The following is a 12,301-nucleotide window of genomic DNA, read 5'->3' on the forward strand; positions in this document are numbered from 1 at the left end:
AAATCTAATTATCTCTATATTGAAACTCACAAAATATTATTGAGAGAAATTAAAGAAGATCTTAATAAATGGGAGGGATTTAACATAGACTGGAAGATGCAACGTTATAAAGATGTTAATTGATACACAGATTCAATGCCATCCCAACTAAACTTCCAGCAGAATTTTTGTTTGTTTCATCCGTTTTATGGAAATTGGCAAACTGATTCTAAAATGTAAATAAAAATACAAAAAGCCAAGAAGTATCAAGGAAATCTTGAAGAACACAAAGGCTAAAGGACCTAATTACCAGATATCAAGATTATAAAGTTCTGGAATTAAGAAAGTTAAGCACAGGCACAAAGATGAATAAATAGACCTAAGGACAGAATATTTAGTCCATAAAACAGGCACACACACACACACACAGATTCACTTGATTTACGACAAAGGTGACATTACAGCAGTGGAAGAAGAATGAATGGTCTTTTTCAATAAATGGTGTGGGACCAAATGGATATCCATATGGAAGAACAACCTTGACCACTACCTCACACTACACAGAAAAAACAATTCCAGATGGAACGCCCATCTATCTAAATGGGAAAAATAAAATATCAAAGGTTTTAGACGAAAATTAGGAAAATGTGTTACTGAAACTAAAGCTGCCACCTAATCCAATTCAAGAAATTTGTTTTTCTCTATGTCAAAATAACTATTTTACATACATTACACATACACATATATACATGCATGTATGTGTATATAAAACACTGTATATATAATTTCCTTAAAAATTTCTTTTTACTTTTAATTTAAAAGTTAATTTACAAATTGAAGGGTACAATCTGAATTCGCCCACAGCCACAGTAATTCTGAATACATGAACAAAACTGATACCTACTACCTTAAGGAAAACTTTTTTTTTGGCTGCGCCACGCAGCTTGCGTGACCTTGGGTTCCCCGACCAGGGAAGGAGCCCAGGCCGCAACAGTGAAAGCCCGAATCCTAACTACTAGGCCACCAGGGAACTGCCCTTACTACCTTAAGTTGAGGGAAATCAAGAACATTTTTATTTCCCTATTTCAACGGAGTTTTTAAAAATGGGATCCATCAATATAGACACCTCACATAATTTTAAGTTTCCATGAAAAGTTTAACGACAATCTTTTCCATTTTATTTAGTACATTCAAAACAAACAAAAATCCAGTATTTGTTAGACTGTCCAAATTTATACACCACAAATTAAAACAGGTAAAGTGAGTATACAAAATAGTGACTTGTGCCTTTTTTCCCCCTGCCAACATGTGTGCACCACTCTTATTTCTAACCATCAGCCATGTACTTGCCACTCTGCCACAACTGTTTCAGAGAATATGGAAGAGGTTCCATCAAAACTGGTCAATTTTCAGTAATTAAAGTAGAACTGGTTATCATAAAGATCTAATTACCAAAAGTCCTGAACTACTGCAATTTTCTTTCTTCCTCCCCACCCCTTCTAAACATGCGTGTGCAAACTATAAAGATAAGCTGGTATAAGATGGGAAGATGAAAGGTTAATTAAGGATGGTTTTAAACTATGAGAAACAAAATGAAAGAGTTGCGAGACTTCTAGTTTTTTTATTAAGAATTTATTAGCATAAAAGAAATCTAACATACTATATTCCAGGTCACAGGTACTAGAATCAAAAAGCAAAACAGGGGGCTTCCCTGGTGGCGCAGTGGTTGAGAATCTGCCTGCTAATGCAGGGGACATGGGTTCGAGCCCTGGTCTGGGAGGATCCCACATGACGCAGAGCAACTAGGCCCGTGAGCCACAACTACTGAGCCTGCGCGTCTGGAGCCTGCGCTCCGCAACAAGAGAGGCCACAATAGTGAGAGGCTCGCGCACCGCGATGAAGAGTGGCCCCCGCTTGCCACAACTAGAGAAAGCCCTCGCACAGAAACGAAGACCCAACACAGCAAAAATAAATTAATTAATTAATAAACTCCTACCCCCAACATCTAAAAAAAAAATGATTAAAAGAACAGGATTTGGTTTAAAAAAAAAAAGGCAAAACAACTAATGAGCAAACTACAAAAAGAACAGCAACAGAAAAAACAGGTGATCACCTGGTTCCTGAATTCTACCTCCTTTATATTAAGAGTCTGTTGGGATGAAACTGAGTTCCGTAAGAAAGCCACATTGGAATGGGGTTTTATCTGTTTTTCAGAACAGTGACTTTTTTTCACCTCAGACTACAAACTAAAACTAATGTCAAAGATTTCTTAAGGAAAGCTGAAGCAAACACAAACACCAACAAATACATAGCAGACAAAAGCCTCTGGCTGATGCATTTCAAGAGCTCAGCAGCCACCTCACCCTGTTACCTACCTGCACTCTCTGCAGAGATGCTGCTATAAGGTGGAGGAGCGTCCCCTGCAGCTTGTTCCGGCTCTCCAGGCTCTTCTTCATTCTGCAACTAAATAAAAGTTTCACATTTTAATGCAATCATAAAGCCAATTAGACAGAGGAAAACCTGAAAACTGGAATAGCCTTTCTGGAAAGCTATTTTGCAATGTGTTTCAAAAGCCTTAAAATGAGCAAATCCTTTGCGAATTATTCTACTCCCAGGAGTTTATCCTAAGGAAGTAATCAGACAGAGGCAAAAAAGGTAGCCATAAATGCTATTGCAGCAAAAATTAGGAACAACCTAAATACCAATCATTGGGGACTTATTAAATAAACTACAGTTCATCTCACAAAGGATTACTAAGTAACCACAAAAATGAAAATGAAGAAAATTCGATGACTTGAACAGATATTCGTGCTGTACTGTTACATGAAAAAAGCTAAGTTTACCAAACCGTATGAATCATATAACTTGGTTTTGAAAGACAGATATGTGATGGAAAGCAGGTCTATAAAGATAAATATCTACAGTTTACACTGGTTATCTCAGGAGATGCAATTAGAGGGGATTTTTTCCTTGTGTATATGTATGTTCTAATTTCTTGTAATGAACATTTATCACTTAATTTTTTCCATTAGAAAAATAATCTAATAATAACAATCTGTTAAGGCAAAGACAAATCACAGTAAAACCAAAGTTTACCATTATATCCAGTTTGTGCATAGAAATTATATCTTAAATAATTGAGATATTTACAAAAACGTAAAATTCCACCTAATTCTACATATAACCTCTGTCAATACATCTTCCTCTTCCATATCTCAGTAACTTTCTCACTAGTCAAATCTACAGCTCCAGTTACTTTAGATAACTGACACTGAAAGTGTCTTCCTACCACTGCCAGTCTATATAGTCTATGCAACTCATCTTCATAAACAAAGACATGTGATTTAATTTTTCCACTGTCACGACTACAGCTCATTTAAAAGATGAACTGGCTAAGAGTCAGTCTACTGGTGGGCAGATGGGAATATGCTTCAGAGGTGATGGAAGTATTATTACCTGATCTGGGTGTTGGTTTTGTGAATGTCAACTCCATTAATGTTTAGTAAATGTTATATAAATATATATGATTTATGTAGCTTTCTGTGTCTATATTTTACAAAGGAATTTTAAAGAAAAAATTAAAAACATTAAAAAAAAAGATGAAGTGGCTGAGAATGGGAGTCAATCTGTAAAGTACTAACAGAGTATTTATCAGTGTAACAGACTTGGGGGTCTGCGTCCCAGCTGTGTAACATCAAGATATATAGAGCCAATTGAGCCAGTTGTAAAATACAAACCCCTCTAAACCAACTGCTGCAAAGAACTCTATCCTGAATTGAAACAGAAAAAGAGAAAAGCCTGACCTGTCCTAACATGAAGTAGATATTAAAGTAATATCTCAGCCTCCAATCTCTATGCTATTCAAAATCGGAAGCCAACAAAACCTTTCTGATTAATACTGCCAAGCATTCAACTTCAAATGAATTCTTCTCCCAAATTTTCATCAACATCTACCATCTGGGCACAGTTTTTTGAACCCTAGTTATCTAATGTTAAACCTAAGGCATTCCCAAAATAAGTGCATTGTAACATAAGATGAATTTTCCTTTCAAAAGAAAGGAAAGGACAAAATAGCTACAGTAAATCCAAATGTTCCTGGGAGACCAAATCAGTAAATTATTTAAATAGAGTTCCTGGGGCCATGTTCACTTGGAACACTTTTAACATCATCTGTAGCTCTCTAGACAGGGTATTCTCAGCCTACTCCTACCTAACCACTCTCGTGTGCTGCAAAAAGTACAAAAAAGCAGCAAAAAAAAAAGTTGCAAAAAGCAGCAAAAAGAGTCAGCAGCAAAAGCAGAGGCAGAAACAGACTCACTTTCAAGAACGTTGCCTTAACTTACTGTAGCCAGTCATGTTCTTTATTTAAACCCAGCTTGATATTTTTGATTTGATAATTCTTTTATCTCCTGAGCTTGGTCAAATAATCATGTTACCTCTGCATAATTCAGGTTTTAGAAAGAAAGCATTAGAATTCTAAGAAATACAGAATTCTAAGAAATAAAGCATAATGGAGTTTTAATGCCTGTATCTACAAGATAGGTTGCCTGTCTCCTAGCAACCTGGAAATGTGAAATTTGATCATTCCACACCAGGGTAACAGATAACAAAGCAAAGAAATTCCAATTGGCTCAGAAACCCCCATTTTCTCTTTGATGAGGAAAAAAGAAACATTTCCAGATGAAAATTTTTACTCCATTAAAATTCACCACTTCAGAATCATATTATTATTAATTAATCATTAGTAATTAATCATACTAATATTATTTCTAACTGAAAAAACATAACCAACAAAAAACACCCACTATGATTATGGAGGCTCCACATACTGGGATGATCCTAGGACCTCACTCTACAGGGTTCCCAACTCTGGTGTTTTCTATAATGCTCGTGATAAATTTAGGTTCCACCAAGAAAGGAGTTTAAAATGAAACACTACGATGTGGGAGGGAAAGAGGCAATCACGTTCAAGAAGTATTTAGTGACCACCATCTGTGTGAATAATAACTTGTTATATAACAGAAGCCCTAACTATACATCTTTTTACACTTTGGGGGCATCTATTGCCATTAATTTGGCTCTGCCAGCCAAACAAGCCAGGCACTCACTAACAGGGGCGGGGGGGAGGGGAAAGGTGGGGAGGACTAGAACTAGAGTGGGCCTTACCTATAAGGCTATGAAATTGGTTACTTGGTTCCAAAATGTATTTTTTAAAATATTTCTTTATTTTTTAAATTTACTTAGGCTGCACCAGGTCTCAGTTGTGGCATGCAGTATCTTTTAGTTGCAGCATGCGGGCTTCTTTAGTTGCAGCATGCGAACTCTTAGTTGTGGCACGCGTGCGGGATCTAGTTCCCTGACCAGGGATTAAACCCGGGCCCCCTGCATTGGGACCGCGGAGTCCTACCCAATGGACCACCAGGGAAGTCCCCCAAAATGTATTTTTAAGGTTCTCCTTTTCTGTCCTTGGGAACCTTTCCTGTGCAGCCCTCCCTGCCATATCCCTGGGGTTCAGGGATCCTCAGGCTCTCCCAAGGCTAAGACAATAAGTGTCACTGTCAATTTGGGGCTGGCATTGGAAAGATGCCCAGTCTCTTCTAGCAACTGGGTCAGTGGAAGCCTGAGTGCAACCTACCTGTTACAGATCCCTGGTTGTAGGGGATACTGAGAGACAAATCTGAGAAGTGGTGGGACTTTCTGCTCTCTCCCTACTGCGGGGGGTGGGGGGTGGTCCTCTGATTGTGTAATTGTGACAGATAATAAATACCTTCGCGGCTCTGGATTCTTCTCGGTCACATAATTTTTTTTAACAATTCTCATCAATTTTACTTACCTCCAAATAAGATTTAAACTGTGACTTTTCCAAATAGAATTATACAATTACCTATACATGCCATATAAACTACTGAGTTTAATACAAAAGTATGTCTCCACTGCTGACAAAGGAATAATTCAATCATGTGAAAATTCAGATGGTCTTTCTCTTTGCCACTCCCCAGACAGTGCCCTTACTCCCACTTTCCTGATTACCTGCGTTCCTCCTTATACTCTGAGCAGACTCTGTTATGGCTCCCCAGAAGAACCCTAAAACTCTTCCACATTCCCATTTTATAAATATGTCACAATCTCCTATGGTACTTCTTAGCCTTGATAGCCCTCAGGTTGAAAAAACAAAATTACCTACAAATAAGTGCTAAAATGCTTTGTCCTCTAGATTTAGCCTGTGAAATACAGCACATCTAAAATAAAGGATGTTTTTCCTTCCTCTGTATCCTATCCATATTGTTGCTATTAGAAATAAGTATACGGTGTTTTAGTTGGACAACAGAATCTCCCATATAGAAATCATACATAGCTCCAGTTCTAATAGAAGAAAACTTGAATTAACAAGTTTAAAGACACGTAAACCCTACAGGTTTAAATTCTTATTTGAGCTCCCACCCCAGTAAGAAGGCTTCCTCATTGCCCTCCCATAAGTAGTTCTAAAGATGTTCTCCAATTTAGAAATAAGCTGTTTTTAAGCAAAGAAGAGCAAGGGCTAGGATTAAGCCTAAGTAAGGGCCAACATTTACAACTGTACAGGACGGCAGTACCTAAAGGCACTTACGTAAAAGTCATTCTTGGATTCTATTTACTAAGAATGGGAGAACAACAAGAAAACCTACTAAACAACAAAGAGAAAAACCAAAAACTCATAAATCCATGAGAAGAGGTATCAAAATATGCCTCATAATTCACACAAATATGTGGAAAATAATGCTGAACTTATCCGATAAGTCCATAAAGTTACAAGTATTTTCACCACTCATTTTTTTCTTGGGTGAGTCCTATGTTAAACGGCAAGAAAATTCTGGTAAGTTTTAAATCCCTTCTTTAAGTTAGTAACAGTCTCAGAAAAGCCTAAACTTTAGCTTTAAGTGCTATTTACCACTTCTAATTTTAGAGTTAATTTCTAAAACTTTTACTTAAAATGCAATTTTTTAAACCTCTCATTACCAACCCACTATTTCTGTGTACTCTTTAAATCCCACCAAATGAGACAGTATAATTACCAGAAAGTAAACAAGCACATTTCTTTAGGTAAACAACTGAGTATGCTATTTTACTGTGATGTTCAGAAACAGCTGAAGTTTGTGAGGACTATAAATTTTCTATTGTATATAGACTATAGTTTTTTTTGTAATTGAAGTATAATTGACATTCAATATCATATGATATTACTTTCAGGTATACATTATAGTAATTCAATATTCATATACATTTCAAAATGATCATCACCGTTATCTACTTACCATCCATCACCATACAAAGTTGTTACAGCACTACTTACTGTTTTCCCTATGCTATACATTACAACCCCGTGACTTACTTATTATATTTTAAAACTGGAACTCTGTACCCCTTAATCCCCTTCACCTATTTCACCTGCCCCCCAACCCACCTTCCCTCTGGCAACCACCTGTTTGTAGATTTTTAATTGTATATAGTATACTGACTATAAAATATTCTACCACCACCGAATTCTTTACATTCAAGAATAGTTCTCCTGGGACTTCCCTGGTGGCGCAGTGGTTAAGAATCCACCTCCCAATGCAGGGGGCCCGGGTTCGATCCCTGGTCAGGGAACTAGATCCCACATGCATGCCACAACTAAGAGTTCGCATGTCACAACTAAGGAGCATGTGTGCCGCAACTAAAGGAGTTGGTGAGCTGCAACTAAGGAGCCCACCTACCTCAACTAAGACCCGGTACAACCAGAAATAAATTTAAAAAAAAAAAGAAAAAAAAAAGAATAGTTCTCTGCTAAAGGTAATTTTGACAAAGAGAAATTCAACAATAAAAAGACAATCTAATTTTAATAGACATTTCTCCAAAGAAGATATACAAATGGCCAGTATACATGAGACGCTCAACATCATTAGTCATCAAGAAATGCAAATCAGGGGCTTCCCTGGTGGTGTAGTGGTTAAGAAACCGCCTGCCAATGCAGGGGACACGGGTTCAAGCCCTGGTCCGGGAAGATCCCACATGCCACGGAGCAGCTAAGCCCGTGCACCACAACTACTGAGCCCATGCGCCACAACTACTGAAGCCCGCATGCCTAGAGTCCATGCTCTTCAACAAGAGAAACCACCAGAGTGAGAAGCGCGTGCACCGCAACGAAGAGTAGCCCCCGCTCACCGCAACTAGAGAAAGCCTATGCACAGCAAGGAAGACCCAATGCAGCCAAAAATAAATAAATTTTTTAAAAAAAGAAATGCAAATCAAAACCACAAGCTACCTCGTCACACGAATGAATATGGCCATAAAAAAAAAAAAAGGAAAAAAGGGGGGCTTCCCTGGTGGCGCAGTGGTTGAGAGTCCGCCTGTCGATGCAGGGGACACGGGTTCGTGCCCCGGTCTGGGAAGATCCCACATGCCGCGGAGCGGCTGGGCCCGTGAGCCATGGCCGCTGAGCCTGCGCGTCTGGAGCCTGTGCTCCGCAACGGGAGAGACCACAACAGTGAGAGGCTCGCGTAAAAAAAAAAAAAAAAGGAAAAAAATCAAATGTTGAATATGTGGAGCAATTAGAACCCTCATACACTGCTGGTAGGAATGTCAAGTAGTACAGCCACTGCGGAAAACAGTTTGGCTGTTTCTCAAAAAAAAGTTAAACACAGAGTTATAAAAGGATCCAGCAATTCCACTCCTAGACATATACTCAAGAGAAATGAAACAAATTTTCACAGAAAAACTTATATATGAATGTTCATAGCAGCATTATTTATAATAGTCAAATGGTTCATCAAATGATGAATGGATAAACAAAATATGATATATCCATACAAAAGGATGGATAGGAATAAATCAACCTAACAACAAAAAAAAAATGGCGGTAAAGTACTGATACGTGCTAAAACCTGGGTCAACCTTGAAAACGTTATTATGCTAAGCAAAGGAGCCAGTCACAAAACGCCACATACTGTATGATTCCATTTATATAATGTCTCCAGAAACGGCAAATCCAAGAGAGACAGAAAGTAGACTGGTGGTTGCCAGGTGCTGGGGAAGGGAAGAAAGGGGAGCGACGGACTGCTAATAGTGTCATGTTTCTTTTGGGAGTGATTCAAATGTTCTGGAATTAGACAGTGGCAATGGTTGCAAAACTGTGTGAACACAGTAAAAATCACTGAATTGTACACTTTAAAAAGATGAATTTTATGGTATGTGGATTACATCTCAAAAAAAGAGTATTTTCTAAAACTGCAAATCTGTATAACGCACATTTCATTTAAAATGACACTGAAAATTGACTATTCCAAATCAGTATTTCCTTGCTACATCAATGTCTATGTCCTTTAATGGGAGGGGATAGGTCCTGATCCCATAAATATCTCCAGAGCTTAACACGGAACACATATATATGAATGGATAAAAAGAAAAAAGAAAAATAACACAATGAATTATAACCTCATCATGATTTTTAAAAAATTCCTTAATATTCTCCTTTCCTGAAAAGAAAAATATTAGGATCAAGAAATTAAAGGTAGTTTGACTAACAATCTGTTTTAAGAGCTGAGAATAAACATCATGATTTTTTTCTACTTTGTTTACCTAAAGATAACTTTAAAAACAAACAACCACCGGATTTAGACTATCCCCAACAGCAGCTCTCATGGCAGAGGGAAAAGATAAATGCAAATCCTCTTAATAGCAAAATGAAAACACAATTAAAAATCAAAATTCACCAAAGCAAAGTAATTAGAATAATGCTTTAAAAAGACAATGGCAGGGCTTCCCTGGTGGCGCAGTGGTTGAGAGTCCGCCTGCTGATGCAGGGGACATGGGTTCGTGCCCCGGTCCAGGAAGATCCCACATGCTGCGGAGCGGCTGGGCCCGTGAGCCATGGCCGCTGAGCCTGCACGTCCAGAGCCTGTGCTCCACAACTGGAGAGGCCACAATAGTGAGAGGCCCACGTACCGCAAAAAAAAAAAAAAAAAAGACAATGGCAATAAGAGGTGAAAAGTATACTACAGTAAATCTCCTCAGAAAGGCCAGCAGTTTGTAAAGCTTTCTATTTAAAGATGTTTGTGGTTATCACCGTTAACATACATAAGTACAACTGATGAATATAATCTGGTTTGGAAGGAGAGAAAATATTCTAACTCAGTATTTATGTTAGTCCTTAGAAATGAGAGCAAATGCTACGAACTATGATCACCAATTTGATGGCTTTTCTTCTTTTTTTCACCTGAGGTCCAAATAACAAGTGAAGGCATACCATCCAGAGAGAAAAGAGGAAGGCAAGATAGTAGCCACTCATCACCAACTCCAACTTTATTAAGAAGCCAAGGCACTAGGAGAAATAACTCCTCATCCATGAAGGCACTAAACTAGCCAACTATGGCTATGATAGTGGCATTGTGAGATTTTGGGGTGGCACCAGAAAGCTGCCATCAACCTGCCAACCCCTGGGATCCACATCTTACATCCAAGTATTTTCACTACTGATGGCTTCACCAAGGCACTGTCAAGTAAATGGTGCCCAGTGTTTTCTGTCACCTAGCTTCAGCAAAATCTACAGCCAAGAACCTTCCAGGTTAATGATAAGTGCCCCCCCACCCCTTGCCATGCTTCATGATTTTATAAAGATTGGGGAAATAAGGAACAATCACATGGTTTTCAAATAGGTAAGTCTCTCTGTCCCTGAACATAATATGTTTTAAGAAGTAGCATCCAACTATGTACTAACCAATCCATGACTTGATTCTTACCTCTTCTCCACTTTTTGGTTCCATAAGAAAACTCAGTTCTTAGTTCAGCGCTCCAGAACCCACTTGGAGAGGAATTAAACGTCCTAGCAAAGACAAGTTGAACTGGAGACTAAACACCTGGCTTGTTCCCCTTGCCTCTGACAGGACAGTTCATCTTTTGTTTACAGAATAAACAATATGAAAATAGGAGCTAGATCAGATTCATTTTAAAATAGTTTACATAAAATCTAGTCCATGAGTGGTAAATACTGTTTGTGTTTTTAAAACCCTACATGTTGTCCTCTTCTAAGATACGTTAAAGCTCTAAAATATCATCATGAAAGCAAAACTGAACTCCTAATTATTCACCACTTAAAAGGATATATTAAGCAACACTTTATGAAAAAAGAATTGTCCCAACAGAACGTGGACTACACTGGCATCTATTCAATGGTTCTTTTAAATTTCAAGAACAATTTTTTACAATTATCTGTTCCTATTTATAAACTCACAACAGAACTGAAAGGATTTTGGACTTGGCATGCAGAACGTTTCTAGTCTCCATTAAGATTTTATACACACATATACACACTAATACACACATATACATGTATGTGTAAATGTACACATATAAAAACATATATATAAAGATACATATATTTAAGATACATATATACCATACATACATATATATGTCTCTCCTAAAATCCTGACTGGTAAAACAATTATATAATGCAATATTAAAATTACAAAAGAAGTCAACCCTTTTAAATCAGTACAATGCAAGGCTATCATCAAACTACATGCCTATCTAGCAATATATTTAAATTAGTTTGATTTGTACAACTTTTCTGAAAAACAGCTGTACTGCAGAAAGAGTACTTAGAATGTAAATGTGGCGACTTCCCTGGTAGTCCAGTGGTTAAGACTCTCCATGCTCCCAATGCAGGGGGCCCGGGTTCGATCCCTGGTCAGGGAACTAGATCCCGCATGCCACAACTAAGACCCGGTGCAGCCAAAAATAAAAGTAAATGCTATTAATGTAGATACATAACCTACAGGAATAGAATTAGATGTAAATATGTTGTGATTCATGCTTTCCATTCTCTCCACTGCCTTTTCTTCTGCAATAGCCCACAACAGCCTTCCTCATGGATAGTCAGAAATTTGAATGATTTCATTCAATGAAATTTTACCAAGCACTATTACATGCCACAATCACACCAATTTGACTATTACCCCTTAATATTCCTGAAAGAACAATTCCATTTTTTCATTAATTTACTAGAAAGACTGGTTGCTATTTTAAGCCATAATAGTATTATTTAGGCTGATAATTTGGGATATTAAAAAGTTAACTTGATGAAATTTGTTAAATGATGCTTTATGTACAATTATTAAGATCAACATTTGTCAACATGGACAAAATAACTTTTCCATTAAATCTACTGACAGAAGCACTATTCCTATATACCATTATAATAAAATGCCAAAGGAAATTCTTTCTTAGGTACAGTTACTGGTTTCTTCTGGGCTCTACTTGTTTTTCATATGTCAGTATTTTCTACTCTGTGGTCAGCTTAGTGTTT

General features: G+C 37.6%; 1 protein-coding gene across 2 annotated transcripts in view; it reads right to left on the bottom strand.

Moving 5' to 3' along the window:
* NDFIP1 (Nedd4 family interacting protein 1) overlaps positions 1-12,301 on the bottom strand; it is a 50,841-nt gene that overhangs the window by 18,340 nt on the left and 20,200 nt on the right. For both annotated transcript variants that reach the window (XM_004280224.4, XM_033406551.2), the window contains exon 2: positions 2,355-2,442. In XM_004280224.4, coding sequence (XP_004280272.1) covers positions 2,355-2,442 — 88 coding nt within the window. The remainder of the gene's footprint in view (positions 1-2,354; positions 2,443-12,301) is intronic.

This window comes from Orcinus orca, chromosome 3 (assembly GCF_937001465.1).
Source record: "Orcinus orca chromosome 3, mOrcOrc1.1, whole genome shotgun sequence".
Lineage (NCBI taxonomy): Eukaryota > Metazoa > Chordata > Mammalia > Artiodactyla > Delphinidae > Orcinus > Orcinus orca.